The sequence below is a fragment of the Mesocricetus auratus genome, unplaced genomic scaffold (genome assembly GCF_017639785.1).
Source record: "Mesocricetus auratus isolate SY011 unplaced genomic scaffold, BCM_Maur_2.0 Super-Scaffold_100011, whole genome shotgun sequence".
NCBI classification, from domain to species: Eukaryota; Metazoa; Chordata; class Mammalia; order Rodentia; family Cricetidae; genus Mesocricetus; species Mesocricetus auratus.
The window spans coordinates 34,713,067-34,733,975 of NW_024429195.1; the positions used below are offsets into that span (position 1 = coordinate 34,713,067).

At 42.2% G+C, this 20,909-nt stretch overlaps 1 protein-coding gene and 1 long non-coding RNA gene across 5 annotated transcripts in view; one reads left to right on the forward strand and one right to left on the reverse strand.

Annotated features, from left to right (window-relative positions):
• Pld1 (phospholipase D1) overlaps window positions 1–20,909 on the reverse strand; it is a 189,307-nt gene that overhangs the window by 23,614 nt on the left and 144,784 nt on the right. For all 4 annotated transcript variants that reach the window (XM_040754598.1, XM_040754597.1, XM_040754599.1 and 1 more), the window contains 2 exons: window positions 8,871–8,984; window positions 6,503–6,552 (listed from right to left, as the gene is read on the reverse strand). In XM_040754598.1, the coding sequence (XP_040610532.1) occupies window positions 6,503–6,552; window positions 8,871–8,984 (164 nt within the window). The remainder of the gene's footprint in view (window positions 1–6,502; window positions 6,553–8,870; window positions 8,985–20,909) is intronic.
• Window positions 1–20,909, forward strand: part of LOC121143230 — a 61,094-nt gene that overhangs the window by 10,216 nt on the left and 29,969 nt on the right. The gene's annotated exons all lie outside the window — the stretch shown is intronic.

Genomic DNA, 20,909 nt, shown 5'->3' on the forward strand with positions numbered 1-20,909 from the left:
TCGGCATTCCCACTAGCAGTGGAAGAGTGTTCCCCTTTCTCCACAGCCTCTGCAGCATAAACTGCTGTTGGTGTTTTTGATTTTAGTCATTCTGACAGGAGTAAGATGGTATCTCAGAGTTCTTTTGATTTGCGTTTCCCTGATTGCTAGGGATGTAGAGCACTTTCTCAAGTGCCTCTCAGCCATTTTTAGACTCCTCTATTGAGAAATCTCTATTTAGTTCAGTCCCCCACTTTTTAATTGTGTCCTTTGGTGTTTTGGAGACTTGCTTCTTGAGTTCTTAGTAAATCTTGGAGATCAGCCATCTGTCAGATGTGGGGTTAGTGAATATCATTTCCCATTCTGTGGGCTGCCTTTTTGTCTTGTTGACTGTGTCCTTTGCCTTTCAGAAGCTTCTCAGTTTCAGAGGTTCCATGTATTAATTGTTAACCTCAGTGTCTGTGCTACTGGGGTTATGTTCAGGAAGCAATCTCCTGTACCAATTCGTTCAAGGGTACCACCCACTTTCGCTTCTAAGAGGTTCAGTGTGGCTGGGTTTATGTTAAGGTCTTTAATCCATTTGGACTTAAATTTTGGGCATGGAGATAGACTTGATCGTGGTGAATGATTGTTTTGATGTGTTCTTGGATCCGACTTGCCAGTATTTTATTGAGTATTTTTGCATCAATGTTCATGAGGGATATTGGTCTGAAGTTCTCTTTCTTAGTTGTGTCTTTGTGTGGCTTGGGGATCAAGGTTATTGAAGCCTCGTAGAAAGAGTTTGGCAAAGACTCTTCTGCTTCTATTGTGTGGAATACTTTAAGAAGAATTGGTATAAGCTGTTCTTTGAATTTCTGGTAGAATTCTGCACTGAGGCCATCTGGACCTGGGATTTTTTTGGTTGAGAGACTTTGGATGACTGCTTCTATTTGCATAGGGGTTATAGGTCTATTTAAATGCCTAGTTTTTACAGATATTGTAGAATACATTTCTCTGGTACCAGCACTGTGCCACACAGCTTGGCATCCTCATCGTTATTCAAGGCCATGGTGCCCAAGCTTTTGATTCCTCTCTGTCATCTAGGGTGGCCTTGTGATCCCGAGTATAGCATTTTAAGCCACAAAGCAGTTTTTCAATGGACTCAGAGAAAAAAGCCTTTGCCAAAGTAAATATTTTTAAGCGGATTTTCCTATTAAAAACTCCCAAGCATATTAAACAGGAGTTCTCAGTGTGCATAGGTTCACACCCATCTCTAGGACTTGCTAAAGGCAGAATACAGAGTGGCATGGTTCCGTGCAGGATGGCTTGTGGAGGGTTTTAAGGCCCTGGGGAAGTTAAAGGGAGGACAGGAAGGGAAGAGAAGGAGAGGGCAGTGGAGAAGGAAGAGATGGGAAGGACAGGGAAAAAGTAAAATATCAGCGTATAGAAACACAGGATGAAAGGACAGATGGAGCCCCAGAAATTGTCCTAGAGACTGGATTTAGGGATCAGAGCAATGTCTTGGTGGGTAAGGGCTACAGCCTCACAAACCTGATTTTGATCTTTGGAACCCATGGGAAGGTAAAAGGAGAGAACTGATTACTGAAAGTTGTCCTCTGACCTCTACATGAGAGATGTGGCATATGTTTTCCACCAGTAATGATAAAATGAATAAATTATATTAAGAATCTGAAGCTATTTAAAAATCATTTCAAAAGACTGGTTTTAAAAAAAGACTCTTAACTAGCTGCCAGCAGCTTGGATTTGAAGATGTGCACTGGTGTATGGTACCTGAAGCTCAGGTCTGCACTATTCTACAGCAGGATTAGGGCCATCAGCCAAGCACTTGTAAATCAGGGATGCCCAACCACAGTGCATACCATCTTCTGCTCGGCCTCACTCAAACAGTGGGGCTCAGAAAGTGGAAAGTGGCTGAGTAGATAGCTTAAGGGCAGGGGTGGGATGGAAGAGAGGAAGGAAGGGAGGGAGGGAGGGAGGGAGGAAGGAAGGAAGGACGGAAGGAAGGAAGGAAGCAGAAGCAGAGGGGAGGACAGAGAAAAAGAAAAAGTCCTTGCTGGAAGGAGACACCATGAATAATCTCAGTGTACCAGATACAACTGGCAGGCACCTATGACGAGAATGAATCCTGCCTCCCACCTCATGTGCTCCTAGTTGAAGGAAGATGGGCAAAAACTTACTGGTATTTTATTCTGTGAAGAAAGCTGACTTCACAGAAAACAAACACAAAGTCGGTGGTGTTGACGTGGTGTTACCAAGTTACAATGCAGAACACAAGTGACTTTTGCGGAAAACAAAAATCCAACAACACAGATAAAGACCTTTGTGAAAAAAAGGAAAGACAAGTTCTGTGGGCTTCCCAGGTGATGTGTCATGGGATATGAGATTTTAGAGACAACATTCCAGGAATAACTATGATTTAAACTGTTGTCTGGAAGGTGGGTGGGTTCCACACCAGTGCTGGAAGTTTACAAGGCAATTGTGATTTGAAAAACAAAACAATTCCAGCACAGGCACAGGCAGGTGGATCTCTGTGAGTTCGAGGACAGCCTGGTCTACAGAGCGAGTTCCAGGACAGCCTCCAAAACAATACAGAGAAACCCTGTCTCAAAAAACAAACAAAACAAAAACAAAAAAAAACAAAACAAAACAAAACAAGAATTAACACAGGCTTATTATTTAAAATTGGAGTTTGGGATAGCTGCTTGAATACCCCTGGCCAATAAATTTACTTGGCCCTAAAAGGTTATAATTTACAAAAACTCTATTAATGATAAGGAAATACGTTAAACTGGACATCAGGTCTCTGGAGAGATTATAGGCCCAGAGACTGGCTGGGGCTGGAACTCTTTTCAGGGAATTAACTTCCTCACAGCTGCAGTTTTGTTATTGCTAATAACTGAGCAGGGACCTCGGCATACTGCAGACTGGGAGGGGCTGCTGGGGCTGTAATCCCACCAGCACTAACCAAAATAAAACCAGCCATGTGACCCTCGGCTTCAGAAAAGGGCACTGTGTAATTAGTCTTTTCTCCCCATGTTCAGAATGTGAACACTCCCCCACAGAGAAGCCTTATTTTGACTTGTTCCCAGGGTGCTTAGAAATTTACCCCCAACCAAGCTTACCATTGAAATTGGTTCTTGTGTTAAAATCCAATTTATTTCCCCTGAATGGCAAAGGTGGAAAAAAGGGTCTGGAGCCAAAGAAAGTACTTTATATTACGCTCAGGACATTTTCACAGCTGAGAAAGGAAAGAATGTGCTTGCTTCGATTCCTTTCTCTCCTGCAACCTCACCTTCTCCTTACAACCCCCATCAGGCAGCAAAGGATGCCTTTCCTACTCTGTTTATCAATATGTCTTTTATATGGATTGGTTCACCAACCCATAACTATCAAGGTGACATTCTGGGACATTACTCTCTCCTGGGCACAATTAGGTGATATGCATAACTATGTCCGAACAGACCATTAGTGAACATTTCTTAAATACACAGCATGGATAGACATTTGTGTGCATATGTAATACACCTGTAGGACAGTGGTTCTTAACCTGCAGGTCATGACCCATTTGGGGGTTGCATATCAGATATTTATATTACAATTTATAACTAGCAAACCTACAGCTATGAAGTAGCAACAAAATTAATTTTATGGTTGGGAGTCACCACAAAAAGGCTCACAGCATTAGGAAGGTTGAGGACAGCTGCTGTAGGGAAGTTTAAGCCTGCCTGCCTTTATCTATCTGTCTGTCTATCTATCTATCATCTATCTATCTATCTATCATCTATCTATCTATCTATATCTATATCTATTTTGGGGAGACAGAGTCTCACTATGTAGCTCTGGCTGTCCTGGAACTCACTCTGCAGACTAGGATGGCCTTGAACTCACAGAGTCCTGCCTCTGCCTCCTGAGTGCTGGGATTAAAGATGTGGAATACCACATCCAGCTAAATCCATAGTTCAGTTTTCAAAAACTTCCCCCTTTTAACTGTATACTACAGGACTGGGGATGCGGGTTCAGGGTCAGGGTGCTTGCTTAGCATGTGCAAGGCTCTCAATTCAATTCCAGAAGTGCAAATAAACAGTGTACAGTTCAGTGGGTGCTTTATGTGGTTTTGTTTCTTTCTTTGAGATCATATAGATCCCTCTGCTTCCCGAGTGCTGGGATTAAAAGTGTGCACTGCCACACCTCACAGATTTTTTTGTTTGTTATAGGCAGAGATACTTTTTGTGATTCAGCTTTCATGCATCCCAAATTGTCCTTGAGCATATAATCTAAGCATAACACTGAGCTTCTGGTCTGCCTTCCTATATTTCCTGAGTGCTTGGATTACAGATGTGCACAGCTTTACTTGGTTTCTATGGAACTGACTGGGATTGAACCTAGGACTTTTTACATGCCATCAAGCACTGTGCCAACTGAGCTGCAGTCCCAGGTCCAATTCGGTAGTTTTTTTAAGTATATTTGTATTCATCACTACTTAATTTTAAGCTATTTCATACCTAGACCTTAGCAGCCACTATAGAACTTTCTATTGCTATGGGTTTGCCTATTTAAAAGTTTCATAAAAATGTAACTGTACAGCACATGGTCTCTGGTGTCTGGCATCTTTCAGTTAGCCCAGAACTTACATGGTTTGTTCATATTTTAGTACATATGATTTAATCCCTTCTTATCATTTATCAATACTACCCCATCATTATGATGGACAGAGAAACACAGAGTAGGAGACCCAGTGTGCTTTTCTGGCCTTCATGTGTACATACACATGCTCATACAATTTATGCATTGCATGATTTTATATACAATTTATACATTGATCAGCTACTGGACATTGTATGGTTTTCTCGCCTTGCTTATTTTGACTATGAGCACACATGTGCAAATTTTGTATAAATGTGTTTTCTGGCCTATATAGAACTCTGTCTAACCTCTGAGGAACTACCGACCTGTTTTCAAATGACACTGTGCCATCCTAGAGGGTGTGAAGTTCTATCTTGCTGTGGTTTTCATTTGGTTTCCCCCAATGGCTAATGATATTGAGCATCTTTCATGTATTTATTAGTCATCTCTGTATCTTCTTTGAAATCAAATGTCTATTTAAATTTTTATCTTAAAAATAAGCTATATTTTTCAATTACTGAGCTATATGAATTTTTTCACATAGTCTGGATACTAGTCCCATATATGTATGAATATATATATATATATATATATATATCATGTTTCTCTCTCTTTTTTCTTCTTTTCTCCTCCACTTAAGAATGTACTAGGAAGAACCGTAGCAGTGAAAGGTGGTACCGTGATTTGTTTCCTTCCTCATCCACAGTTGTCTCAAACACTATGGAAATGGTTATGGTATAGGCTGTAAGAAAGTACTATGAGCTCATGGACCAGTAGGACTAACATAGTATAAATGGCCATCATAGCAAAAGCCATCTACAGATTCAATGCAGTCCCCAGCAAAATTGAAAGAACAATACTCAGTTTCATATAGAAAAACAAAACAACCCAGAATATCTAAAATAATCATGTACAATAAAAGAACTTCTGGAGACATCACCATTTCTGATTTCAAGCTCTACTACAGAACTATAGTAATAAAAACAGTATGGTGCTGGCATAAAAACAGACAGCTGGATCAATGGAATTGAGTCACAGACCCAAACATGAATCCACACACCTATGAACACCTGATTTTTTTTGAGAAAGAAGCTAAAATTATAAGATGGAAAAAAGAAAGCATCCTCAACAAATGTTGCTGGCATAACAGGATGTCAGCATGTAGAAGAGCGCAAATTGATCCATATCTATCACTCTGCACACAACTCAAGTCCAAGTGGATCAAAGACCTCAACATAAATCCCGATACACAGGGAGGGGAGAAGCTGGGAATACATGTCCTTGTGAAACTCCTCAGTTCTTATTGAAATTATAAAAATAAATAATAAAAGTGCAGAGATGTGTCCACTATTTATCACCCATGCACTCCATTCGTGGGTGCTTTCATGTGAACATTGGTTCAGGCAATTCAATGAGAAGAAGAGCATTTGTGAAGAGGCTTGTATGAAGAACGGACTTCTGTAAGCATGCTACATGAACGTTCGTAGATACCATGGTAGTTCATTTGACTAGAATTGGAGGTGTGAATGTGAGTTTTCTAGAGCAAGTTTGTTACAGTGGGAAGGTCTACTCTACGTGTGAGCGGCACCGCCCATGAGCGGGGTTCCAGACTGAATAAAAAGAACAACGGGTACAGCAACATTCATCCTGCTCCGCTTCCTGACTGAATTCAATGTGCCCAGCCTCAGAAGCATCTGCTGCCGTGACTTCCTGCCATGATCGATTGTGCCTTCCAGCCGTAAGCCTGAATCAACCCCACTCCCGTCAGCTGCTTTGTCAAATAAGGGTCACAACGACAAGGAAAATAAGGGATAGATGCTGCCACCTCAGCTTCATAGCCAATTCTATTAACTCCTGGTGCTTCCTAGAAAGAGTCACAGAAGAGTAGAAACACACTTACGCTCTGGCTTTAATTGTCCAAGGATGGAGTTCTCGCCTCTGCACATGGTTCTGAAAACATGGGAAGGCATAGTTAGGGAGGTGCCAACTACCAAGGCTAACAGCAATCGCTGTGATTGTAACCCTAACCCAGGCGAAAATGGGGCAAGCACTTTCATGAGAAAATGCTATGCCTATTTTCAAAAATTAAAACTGCAGTAGGATTTTTCTGCATATTACTGAAAGGACAGTTATTTTGATGAGAATCAATGGAAGAGCTATAAAAGTGGTATCAGATTTCTGAAAGAGAGATGCGCTATGAGGGAACTTTCCCTTAGAAAATTTTGGGACAGCAAAGATAAGATTTAGGAGTCTTCACAGATAAGAATGCTCATAAAATCATCCCGCTTTCTGGGGTGAAAAGGACAAACTCTCATCAGCGCATCAAGAAGCAGACTATTATAAGGTCTAAATTTATTATAAAGTCTGAACGATCATAAAAATAACCCTTCTACTGGGTTGTTTCCATCAAGCCATAAAAAAACTGTAAGTGGGAAAGATGAACTTTCAATAACTGGCTCTACTGATGATTTTTTGTTCCACAAGACTGTCAAATATCGATGACTCTAAATTATGGAAAAGCAAGGAGCCCTGAGGCTGTCCCTCTCCTAGGAGTTATTACAGTTACAGGGAGGGAGACATTTTCAGTGGTACGGTCTTGGAAGACACTCAAACTTCCACACACCACCTTTCATGTATGCTCCTGTAAACACTAGAAGAATTCACTGGTTCATGAAAGAGAGAGAGGAGAGACGAAAGGAAGGAAAACATGAGAGACTAGTTGGGAAGAGGTAGGGAATGGTCTGAGTGAGGGGACAAAAGAGAATAAAAGGGAATGGATATGATTAAAATTGCATGCACATAAGAAAAAATTATAATAAAAACTGATTATAATTAGTATATGCTAATAAGAACTTTAAAAATTAAAATTAAAAATATTTGAGCTGGATGATAATAAGTATGTATATTAAAAAGAAAAAAATCAAAATTCTGTGTTCTATCTGCCTGTTGTATAAATGTAATTAAAAATATAGCCATGCTTGTAAAGGATAATATTATTAAAGTCTACACCAGCAAATAGAGATGTTTTGTATAACAAAAGGTTTGGGTTGCTGGACAACAAGCAGCCAAATGTGTGTTTCATTCAGCTGGTTTAAAATCAAACAGTCATAGGAAATACTCACAATTGATATTATTCCAAAAGTAATATCTGAATTGCCAAGAAAGCAGACAGAGAACAATTAAACATCATGACAAGTGCTCAGAAAAACATTTTCAGCTATGTACTTAGATAACATTAGATATCAACCCATCTTCAGTACAAGTACATAGAAAAAAGGTATTCACTGTAACCAGCTGAATTCATCCTTGGGATAACAGCTTCAGCACCAATATTTACTTAAATATTAAAATAAATCCTGGCAGATATACAGATACAAGTTGGAAGAGTCAGTGGAAAAAAAGAAACCAGCTGCTGGGCATGGTGGTACATGCCTTTAATCCCATGCATGAAGACCTTGGTTCATCCCCAGCACCACAAACTAGGCATGGTGGCACACACTTACATCACAGCCCTTGGGAGGCAGAGGCAGGAAGATCAGACTTTCAGAGTCATCCTCAGCTACAAGGAGTTCAAATCCAGTCTGGGTCATATGAGGCTTAGTATCAAACATTGCCACAATCCCACCAAATGCTGCCCTTAAAGGAGTTGTCAGAAGCAGTTGGACTACCCTGAAGCCAAGCATGGCGTATGTAACCCTCTATTAGAGTGTGACCAAGGCCCAGAGCCCTTCTCCACTTGGTTCTCTGTAAAGTCTCCTTCTCCACTCCCAACCAAAGAGGATGACTGGAAAAGTGTAAAACTTATAAAGAGGTATTCTGGTGGTCATCTCTACTCTGTCTAACTGAATGCACCCAAATTGTGTCATGTTAGCACTTATTTTCTTGTTTTAGTTTTCCAAACTTACTGAAAAGAGTGAACACATTATTAGTATAAAGATATTTTTCATTATTATGTATCAAAAATTAATATAAAAGAGACAGAGGTAGGAGTAACACTGAAATTCAAAGCCAGCCTTGACCACACAACAAGTTCCAGGCCTATATAGTGAGACCCAGGAGAGTAGAATAAAAGAGAGAGAGGGTGGGGCTAGGGAGAGAGAGAAGAGAGAGGGAGAGATGGAGACAGAGAAAGGAGAGGGAGAGCTTCATCATGTATGACTGTGACATTTGAATTTTATCACTTAGCAAATACTAAGGTGCAGAAATCCCGCAGCTCCCTTCCCAGGATTCCATGCATGATGCAAAGATCATGAGTACTTGCAGAGCACCTGTAGTTGAAGTGCATTATCGCCTGTAGAGCGTTCCCTCCACCTGTGGAGATGTCACCTTCGAATCCTGGCAGCAGTGGTATCACAATGTACACCCGGTATCTCTGGCCTTCCCTGCAAAAGCCATGGGCACAGAAATTCACAAACAGAAAAAAAAGTACCAGTTACATCACCAGCCAAGCAGGTCATGGGGCTTTGTAGACAACATGAGTGCTTCCACACAACCTCCTATGCTCAGCTTGGATGGCTCTTGGATCCCAGCTAGCACTGTGGAGTGTTATACTGAGCAATAAACTCAATTTGGCAGTAGAGTGGAATTGTGTCCACTTTTTCTTCCATACTCATAGTATTTAGCAGGACAGAAGGTGATTTAAAATAAATCTTGCTGAATCCCTCAGAAGAAGGATAGGAAGTGACTTAGAACAAAGTTTTAGGAAAAGGTGCTATCACAATGATATAACTTTAAATAAGATTCTATTTTATTTAACTATACGAATCCATATGTGTAGATATAGATAGGTAGACATATAAAACAGGTTACAGCAACAGGGATTCAGTCCACAGCTTGGCAAGTTGTAAGCATCCCATTTATAACTGGGGGGTTCCCAGGGCCCACGTCTTAGAAGCAAACACACAGGATTTGGTATACTTTCCAAACTGAGTCATCATTGTTTAGGAATTCTAAAGGTCCAGCCACAGAATGTTACCAGGGATTCTTCAAGAATTCGGTGTTAATTTTTATTTCATTTTTGAAACATATACGTGTGTGCGCGCACACACGCTCACGCACGCGCATACACATGTGTGTACATGTGCCCACAGGTCAGAGAACAACTCCGTTGTTTTTCTACCATGTGAGTCCTGGGGATCAAACTCAGTGTCAGTCTTGGCAGCAAGCACCTTCACTGGCTGGGTCACCTCAGTGGCCCTTATTTTATTTTTAAAAAATTATTATTGCATGCATGCGGCATGAGCACACGTAAGCTACAGCCAATGTATGGAGGTCAGAGAACAACCTTATGCAGTTGGTTCTGTCCTTCCATTGTTACATGTGTTCCAGGGATTGAACTTAGGTCAGCAGGCTTGGTGGCAAGCTCCTTTATCCACTGAGCCAGCCCCAACCTGTATTCATTTTTAAATCGCCAGCACATATAACGCAATATCTTCGGGCCACCTTTTAAAGGAAAACGAAGCTCCTTAAAGATAGATGTAACAATAGAAGAAAATATAGCTCATTTGATGTGTATTCAGAAACTCAGAATATTATACTAATAGGCACTTGCAATCTTTTGACCCTGGGGCAATACATTGTCATCTCCAAAGGTCATGCTGGAGAATGGTTCAATGGAGCCAGGGAAACCTCTCACGATGCTTTGTCTAAGTTTAACATGTTGCATCAGGCTGTGTGTGTAGCTGTCCTTGGCCACAGGTTTGATGGCCCATGTGGCAGCACTTACTGTGAGAGTCCCAGACGGCTAAGGCCTCCAGGATTTTTTGTAGAGCAACAAGAAGAGAAAGTGTGGAAATGAATGTGCAAGTAGTTGCTTGAGTATACTGTCTTTCACTGCTAGCTAATTCTCGTGTGCCGTCTTGCTTAAACATTTTATAGCACCCAATTGTCAGAGCAAGCTTATCTTACGAACAGCACAGTGTCCCTGCCCAGGAGATTTTTCACTACTCCGATGGCTCAGATCTGACTCCTGGGCCTGAATGCCCATGTATTCAGGGCAGTGTGTGACAGAAGTTGACTGTCAAGGCACTGCAGTGTGGAGACTCAGTTTGGCATTTGAAGTAGGCTGCTGTAATGTCAAGGATTAATCACTAGATGGCAACCATAGATTGGTTTGGAAAGAATACAAAGAAACTGAGCAGCCCTAGTTATCATTGGCTGGATTAGGGGAGAAGGCACAGTCTTTAAATGGTAAACAGGAAGGGGGAAAAGAGCAGGAAGTCCTAAGCCGTTTTCCCACAGCAGCATTTAAAAGTTCAGACGCACGCAAACAGAGAGTTAAGGACCAAGGACCGTATCATTTGGCCTCCACTGCTTTTCTAGCTAAAATCACATCCAGTGAGATCCCCACAATCACCCAGTGATGCCCACTGTGCCTCACCCCTCCCCTGAGAAGCATGACTCCTCAGCTCCTAACCCAGAATGGTCTTCACTTCTAGGTCACCTTCATCAGTGAGGTCCCCGGACGCGCAGTCAGAACCGGGTCACACTGGCCTCCGCTTTCCCACAGCCAGGAAGTTGACCCATAGGCTCTGTGCCTCACTCCATAATGACACACTCACGGCCTGGGCTGAGGGCTGACCTGCTCCAGCAAACATGGTGGATTGAGTGTTCACATGCATTTCTATTTTAGGCAGCACTCAGTCAAGTCCCCGCGCTCTCAGTGAGCACTGTCGGCTGGAGAGGGCGAGGTCAGGTTGGAAGAATGTTTCAGTGGAGAATGGGTCAAACCACATGATGCTTTTTTCTTTAATTACATTTCATTTGAATTTTCATTATGGTAAATATATAAAATGAAAAAGTGGGCATTTTGGCCATTGCAAGTATATGATTCTTTATCAAGAATTGTGTTCATAATTTTATGTGACTACTTTCCCTATTCAAAGCTTCTCATCATTGTAGGTACAAATTTCCTTTCCCAGAGTCCCTGGTGATCTTTAGGGACTTTCTGTTTTATGAATTGCCTGTCTGGATTTTACATAAGCGCTCTTGGGGTTTAACCTATTTTTCTTAGCATAGTACCCTCAAGGTTCATCCACACAATGGCAAGTGTCAGAGCTCCTTCTTCTTTGTGGCTGGATAGCACTCTGTGTTGTGTATGCACTTTCATCTGCTGGTGGGCAGTCGGCTTGCCTTTGCCTTCTGGCTATTGGGAATAAAGCTGCTATCAATACTGTATTACTAGGCAGAGCATAGTGGTACATACCTTTAATTATGGCGCTCAGAGGCAGGCCCATGTCTGGGAGTTCCAGGCTGGGCTCGTCTACATAGTGAGTTCTAAGTGAGCTAGGGCAATAGAGTAAGACTCACTCCAAAAAACAAACAAAAACACCAAAATGAAAACAGAGTCCAGTAGTTAGTGTTGGTATATTGTGTCTGTCTGACTCATTTTCAGTCCTTTTGGGTACATACTCAAGAATGGAAACACTGAGTCATATGGTTATTCTATGCTTAGTACTCCCAGGAACCAAAAAATAAATAAGACTTTCCAGTGAGAAATAGAGTGCTAAATCTAAGAGGATTATACAGAGAAAGAAATAAAACCTTTCTTTTGTCCCCACGGTCCTGTAGACACAGTTCATGACCTACACACATATATGTATTCCTCTCTTCCACACAAGGCCATAATGCTGTTTTATTTTTATCACTTAACAGTACATCTCCGTATACTTCCACATGAGAACACAGCAGGGGCAGGGCAGTCTACTGCTTTTCTGACCCTTAATGTCTAAATCTCCACTCGAGTGACAGGAACTTAAAGTGTCTGACTTTTTTAAAGTATGTGAAACAATTATATATATATATATATACATACATACATATATACACATATATGTATATATACAATATATTATATATATATATATTGTGCAACATAAATCACTGTCACTCTTGAAGGTCCAGTCTTGGTGATGTTTGTAGGAAATGGCTTCCTGTGGTCCTTGAGGTTTTTTATAATGAAAAGGCCACTTTAAAAGAGAGCCCATGGGCCGGGCAGGGGTGGCGCACGCCTTTAATCCCAGCACTCGGAAGGCAGAGGCAGGAGGATCTCTGTGAGTTCGAGGCCAGGCTGGACCGAAAGCCTCCACTACAGAGAAACCCTGTCTCGTAAAACCAAAAAAAAAAAAGAGAGAGAGAGAGACCATGGGAAGACTGAGACCTGGCCCATGAGTGGAGAGCCCACAGAAGGACTGAGACGAGGTCTATGAAAATCCTGCAAAGCATCTTTGCAGCCTGTACTCTGTGAGCGTCTACGTCACTTCTGGACCCTCATCCCTATGGAAGCCTTTTGTTGCTGATGGTGGCTCTTAGCTTCCTGGATAATGAAAATGTTAATGTTCCACAAACTAGCAGAAACGACATGTTTCACTGTGGTTGATAAAGGGGCTCTGGAATTTCACCTGTAAGGTTGAAGTTGCACAGGAGCCAATGAAGAGAAAAGCCTGTGTGTCACTATGTCCAGTTTGTGGAGTTTCAGCCGCTAAGGTTCCAGTCTCTCTGGAAACATGGTACCCTCAGAGTATCAGCAGTCATGGGGGGGGGGCGACCCCTTACATACAAAGTGACTTGTGTTTAAAAGCAATGTGAGAGCTGATGGCCAACAAGCCGTGAGTAATGACCTGTCAAACGGGTAGTTGCTTTCTCCGCTTGAGTTAAGATATAATTTTATAAAGTGACATCTTCAAGGGTCTTGTTAAAATGAGTTTTTCTTTTAAAATTCATGAGCTCTTATGGCAATGTGACATCTAAGAGCTAAACAATGGAAATAAGTGTTCAACAATAGAAAGACAACTAAGTTCTGTTATAGCTTCTGGAACTGCTTAATAGCAAACTATCTCAGGTGTAAAATGGCCCCAAGCAAAGCAATAAGAGAACACAAATATGGCGGCTAGTCTGGAGATGCCCAATCAACTCCCTTGCATGTGCTTACTTCCTTCCTTGCTTGGAGTTTGGAACTATGAAGCAGGCATTGTTCTTAGGGCGCCAATGTAGAAAGGAACCAGGGCACAAGGATGTGTGCTTTCAGAATGGGGGAGCTTGACAAAGACCAGATAGCTGAGGCAGGGGGATTAAAAAGAAAGAGCTGGGGCTGGAGAGGTGGTTCAGGGGGGAGGAGTATGCATTACACCTCTTGAGTTCCAGAACCCAATCCAGATAGAGGCTCACAACAGCCTGTAACTCCAGTTCCAGAAAATCCCTCGCCCTCTTCTGGGCTCTGCAGGAACTGCACTCATGTACCAATCCCTACACACATGTACATAGAAGGTCTCGCACAAATGGAAGGTCTTGCTGGGACAGTGGTGCTCACTCCTTTAATTCCAGCACTCAGTAGGCAGAGGCAGGCAGATCTCTGAGTTCAAGGCCAGCCTAGTCTACAGAGTGAGTTCCAGGACACCCAGGGCTACATGGAGAAACCCTGTCTTACAAACCAACAAATGGTAGACCTTTTTTTTAAATTAAGAATTAAAAAAGTAAGAAATGGGCTGGAGAGATGGCTCAGAGGTTAAGAACACTGACTGCTAATCCAAAGGTCCTGAGTTCAATTCCCAGCAACCACATGGTGGCTCACAACCATCTAAATGCCAGTACACTGTATACATCATAAACAAATAAATCTTTAAAAAAAAGAAAGAGAAACCATTATTTAAAGAAAAGTAAGAAACAACTATCAAAATCTGTTCTTCCATCCTGAGCAGAATTTCAGAGGAAATAGAGAGGCCTCAGCCCACTTAACTTTGCTCTTATTTTATATGATTTTTTTTACATTTGTTTGTGTGTATGTAAGTTTTCATGTGTGTGAATACATATTCATATGTCTACATATGTGTATGGAAGTTAGAGATCAAACTCAGGTGTCATTGTTCTGAACCTTGTCCCCTTGTATTTTGATACAGGATGTCTCACTGGCTTGGAACTTGTCAATTGGGCTAGGCCAGCTAGTGATCCCCAGGGATTTGGCTGAATCTGAGGCCCCCTGGGGTTACATGCTCCTATGACCATGCTCAGCCTTTGCATGTGCACTATGGGAATTAAACTCAGTCTTCATGCTTTACTGATATGACAGCTCTCTCTCCAGCCCATGGGTGTGGACTATTGAAGATGAATACTTTAAGACTTTCCATTGTTATAAAACTGTTGCACCTTTAAAAAGCAAAGAAATTGTTCCCTCCAAGTAGGTGACAGTCTCTCCATTCCCTTCCTGTTCTTTTTTTTTTTTTAAATAAGACACTTTCTCTCTTAACCCCTCCTTCCTGGTGCCTGAGTCTCTCACTCTAAGTATGGAGGGCAGTTAGGAGAAGCAGGTCAGCTCACAGTTGAGGACCTGTAGGGAAACCCCCAGGAAGCACAGGGAGCTTCTGCAGTGATGAGCAGTTGGGGCAGGAGGTTTATTACTTTGAACTGGGAGACCCTGAGGGTATGAACTGCAGCAACAATGAACACTGCCAGATGGGAGCAATTGTTGGGACTCCTTGGAACCTTTTAGAGAGGGAATTTTAGACTGTGGTGGGATCAGTCATGTTGGACTTAGATGTGAAGCCTCTTGGAAGTTCAGGACATAACCCATTTAAGTTTGTTCTTGGCAAATCTTTTAAGATGCAATAAATCTTCCTGATCCCCCTTCACATTTGTCCATGATGGAATTGACTAAGATCTACCAGTGTGCTAGAAATTTCCATGTGACTTAACACTGATCTTTACCAACTCTGTAAGAGGCCGTGTAACCTGTGGAAAATCATGTTACACATATACACACATAGGAGTGTTCTCATTACTGTCTTTTGAAAATGGCAAGCTTTGAAGTATAAGAAGGGTGGGTTAGCCCAGCCTATCTGACTTCAACTTTACCCCAGGTTTGATAACGTTTGCTAAGACATATCCCAAAAGAGACCCCACAGAATAATTTATTATTCCCAACTGTTCTCCACCCCACCCCACCCCAGTCAGGATACAAAGTGAGGCTCAAACTCACTGCTGGCTCCAGCTTTATGCTCCTTTTTATATCTAGATACTGAGATGACCATTCATAAGACTATCTTGGAACAAAATAAAAGCAATAAAATTATCTCAAACAAAACTTCTCCTTCCAGGGTTTGTTGTCATCTGTGCCCTGATGTAACCTCTAAAAATTTTCTAGAGCTTAGAAGATAGCTCACAAGGAAAAAAAGAAAAGAAAAGCTGGCAATTATCATACTGAAATGTTTTCCCTTCTTTTCCTGATAACTACAGCTCTAATTCTTCAGCACACTGATTCTACACCTAGTCTGGCATGCCTTCCCACTGCACAAAATTACAGGATATGAAAATTATAGGATAGAGATATCCTCTAACTGAAAGAAACTTATCCACCAAACGATTACTTTAAGAAACAAAATATTTTTATAGTTTTAAATAAAAAAGCTCTCTTGTCTTTTTTGAAAGCTCAACTATTAAAAATGCCCACTTCATTAGAAACAAGGAAAGTTTCAAAGCTTGGTAATGAGGGGTAGAAACTAAAGTCCTGGATACCTCGTTACAAAGTTTCTTATTGCTGGACTAAATACCTGACAAAGGCTACTTAAGGGAGTGTCTTAGTTAGGGTTTCTGCTGCTATGGAGAGACACCATGACCATGACAACTCCTTTAATGGAAAACATTTAACTGATGTGGCAGCTTATAGCTCAGAGGTTCAGTCCATTATCATCATGGCCCGAAGCATGGTGTCATGCAGGAAGACATGGTGCTGGCTATATCTTGATCAGAAGGCAACAGGAAGTAGACTGAGACACTGGTGGTATCTTGAGCATATATGAGTCCTCAAAGTCTGCCTCTACAGTGACACACTTCCTCCAAAAAGACCAATAAGTCTACACCTCCAAATTTTGCTACTCTCTTATGATTTTATGGGGGCTAATTACATTCAAACTGCCACAGGGAACAACTTATTTTTGCTTACAGTATGAAGGCACACAGTTCATCATGGTGGGGAGGACATGGTGGCAGGAATCTAGATCATTGGTCACATTGCCTCCTCAATTAGAAAGTAGAAGGGACAGGAAGTAGGCTAGGCTATAAAACCTGAATGCCTGAGTTGGGGGTATGACTCATACGGCAGAATGCTTACCCAGCATGCATAATGCCCTGGGTTGGATTCTTATCACTGTATAAATCAGGTCTGGTATCACATGACAGCAATCCCAGGACTTGAGGGGTGGAAAGAAGAAGATCAGAAATCCAAGGTCTTCCTTGGCTACATAGTGAAATCCAGGTTAACCTGGACTACAAGAAACTGCGTCAGACAACCGCCATCACCACCACCACATTAATTTCTCCTCCAGTGAGGTTCTGCCTTCTAAAGGATGCACAACCCAAAACACCACCACAGGTAGGGGTCCACATGTTCAAACATATGAGCAAATGGAAGACACTTCACAGCACGTGCTTTGAGACCCCATTCTTCTATCAATAGGCTTGTGTGAGTACCTTAGCTGCGATGATATGTTATTTATGATTTATTAAAGCTTGCCTGAGGATTCAGAAAGAAAAGTCAGCCTCAAGCTATAGAGATCAGGCAGTGGAGGTATACACCTTTAATCCTGGGACTCGGGATTAAGAGGTAGATGGATCTCTGTTAGCTCAAGGCCACAGTGGCCTACACAAGAGTGAGGAGTAATAGAGCTCATGCCTTTGATCCCAGAACCTGGAATCACAGGTCTTTAATCTCAGCATTAGGGAGGTATACAAGACAAGAGCAAGGTCTCAGAGCTGGCATTCATTCTCCAGACACATTGAAGATGGGAAGGTCTCAGTCTCAGGATTCTCCAGCCACACAGAGAAGAGGCAGCAGTTTGAGGCTTGGTAAAGAGCTCCCGGATCAGCCCTTCCAGCCTGAGCTAGAGGTAAGGACTAGTGGCCAGCTACTTTGCTTTTCTGATCTTCAGCTTGAAGCTTGAACCCCAATATCAGTCTCTGGGTCTTTTATTTTTCATGCCTTCTCTCTAGGGTGAGAGGCGTTACACACCCAGACCCACAAAGCTGAAGACTGAATGAAGCAGTCCATGTCAAGCAGCTATCAGAAAGACTCAAAAAATGAGCCCTGGCAGTTTACTTCAATTAAAATTAGAGTTAAAGCTTTTGTAGCACCCAAGAATGACAGGGCAGACAGTAGCTTGACACAAGGCAAAACTAAATGGAACTGACAGGACAGCTCTGGCAAGCACCTCTCATTTTACAATTCTTCGAGGTGTGTCATCTCAATGAGAAATCCAGGCAAGGTGGCCTGATCGGTAAGGGTGCTTGATGCTAACCCCGATCACCTGAGCTCAACACTAAGACCCATGTGGTGGAAGGAGAGAACTTAGTCCCACAAGTTATCCTTTGGTCTCCACATGTGTACAGGGGCGTGTATAACTTCACATGCATGCGCGCGCACACACACACACACACACACTCACACACACACACACTCACACACACACACACATAAATGCAATAAAACTTTCTTAAAAAGATAAATAGAAAAATCAATTGGAAAGAGAAATCTGCTCTAGTACTGGCAGGTTCCCCAAAGGCAGAATGCTTCAGTGTGAGACAGTGTTTGGAAACTAAGGATTTTTTTAATTAAAAGTAAACTAATTTTGTTTGTTTTTTTCCAAAGCAAGTTTTATTCTATAGTATGCGCCTAACAATTTAAAATAGGGCCAATTAAACATTGTTTTAGTTGGAATCTTTGTTTCTAGCACAAATAAGAACTATGATTTAGTGATAATGGCTCTTTATACTCCTGACTTAGAGCGTGCAGTGTGTTACCAGATAAGGATGGCCCTGGAATGCTGTGATTCCACATGAACTGACACCATAAACACTCACATAGTGTCATTGTTCTCTTTGTTGGTGGAGAAACGGCATTAGGAAAACACAAACCGATAGACTGAAAAGGGCACATATTTGTGAATAACAGCAGGAAAGGGCCTTAAGCCCCCAGACAGCTGGTCCCCAAGGATACTAAAGTTCACTATTGGCCATTTACTTGTCAACTATAACTCCCCACAGTTGTAAGAACCATCTGGGATGGTTAAACAGTATTCAAAACCTGCATGTTTTAAGTGACTTAATGGTACAGTTTTCAGTGCCATTCAGTTTTAACAGACACGTGCAGTCAACTGTCATTGTATATCAAGACTTTGGTGAGAGTCACGTGAGACGCATGCACGCTCTCATCTCCTGGATTTCTACTAAAGCAGCAGAATTTTGCATGTCAAAGTAGGCAGACCCTACATGGTCCCCAGAAATCATTCATTCATGACACAGTGTCTTGAAATGTTTCTGCCTAGATGGGTTGTTACTTTTCTGTCCCTTTGGTTACTCAGCCATGGTGACTGAGATGATTTGAGATAGAGAGTCAAGACTTCTGCCTGTCTGCCTAGACACCTTTGAATTGTCAAAGGCATGCTTCTAGTGGGCTGAGAGCTGGTTTCAGCTCTGAGACAGATTCGGGTATTAGAGCAAACGTGTTGTTTTCTGCAGCGATTCCCCTGGCTTCTTTTCGGTTACTGCGAATGAACATGGGCTTGAGACTCTGGGTCATGGACCACAGCAGAGACCTGGCAGAATCCCATTTCTATGGAAAATGATGGCTGTGGAAAAGGCAGCAAATAACTCTGAGGAACTGGAACAAGGCTCCGTTCCAACACTGACAGAAAAATAAGACAGCCTAGTAGAAGGGGCTGGCACCGGGGGGAGTCAGCTATCTGAGGCGGGAAGGCCCTGGCTAAGGGTCCAGAGTCCTTGGTAAGACCTGGAAGCCTGCTGTCACTTCCCTGCACCTGCTTTGTGCTCTCGTCTAGTCCTTCTCTGGCCACTGAGCTGGCCTTGCTGCTAAGGATGTCTTTGGCAAGGGAGATCTATGAAGGAAGAGAAAGAGCAAGGCCCAGGCCAGTGCTGAGCAGAACTCCCCCCACACACACACACACCTCAGGCAGCCTGCAAATGGGGCTTTGTCTTCTTCCTTGACCTTTCTAAGAAAACCAGCCCACAGACATCAAGTTAAGTCAAATCAAAAGGTACAGTCTGTGGCAGACGCTGCCTCCACACGCCTATGAATCAGAGTCAGCTGTCACAGGGCTACTAGGAAACATGTAATCAGCAATGCCATAAATTCCTTCCTGCTCTGAAATACTAGACTTTTAGGACTATTCCAACTTTTTTGGTGCAAATTAAAATGGTAGAGAAAATGTTCTTGAGCTACTGTGGCAGCTCAGTCAGTGAGATACTCGTTCTGCAGGCATGGTGGCCGGGCCGAGAATTCACATGTCTCAGAAAGCTAGCTATGATAGAGCACGATTTTAATCCTGTTGCCAGGAGGCATCCTCAAGGCTGACTGGCCATTTAGCCTTATCTACTCTGTGAATTTTAGACTAGTGAGAGACTGTCTCAGAGAGAGAGAGAGAGACAGACAGACAGAGAGAGAGAGAGAGAGAGAGAGAGAGAGAGAGAGAGAGAGAGAGAGAGAGAGAGGGGAATGAATGAGAGAGAGAAAGAAAGAAGAAAGGAAGGAAGGAAGAAAAGAAGGAAGATTGGTAGATAATTAGATAGACAGATAGATGCAAAGATTCAATGTTGACCGACCTGTTTGCTTTTGAGACAGTCTCTGCACAACCTGGACTATCCTGGAACTATGTAGACCAGGCTGGCCTTGAACTCACAGAGATCTGACAGCAATAGTTCACATTCTCAAGCATTTCTGAATTGAAGGCTTTTGTACATTTTAATCAACTATTCAATCTTTTTGTCTAGTGATAGCACCTGAGGAATAGAAGCATGGAAGCTGAGACTATCCTCTGGCCTACACCACACACACACACACACACACACACACACACACACACACACACACACTCACCTTCACCTGTATATACATGCACACAGAAAAATATCCCCTCATGCTCCCAAACTACCTATCCCAAACTTGCAGGTACCTATAGGGAGCTACCAGGAGAGATGAAAGTTCTAGCTCACCCAATTCCATTTATTTGTTAATCACAGTTCCAAAATTCACAACCCACCTTTCACTGCAATGAACTCATTTGCTAACTTGATATTTTTCTGTGATTTACTTCAACTTCATAAAAACACATTTTTCCCCTTTTTCCAAATGTGCTTTCTGAATAAAGCAGGCATCTCTGCATCAGTGAGATGTCAGAACTGACAGGAAAGTAATGCATTCTTTCAAATCCCCCCCCCATTGCTCCAGAGACTAGGAAGTCAGGGAATGTGAGAAATCCCTGTACATGTGTGTGTCCAACCACAAGCAAGTCTGCTTATAAGTCCAT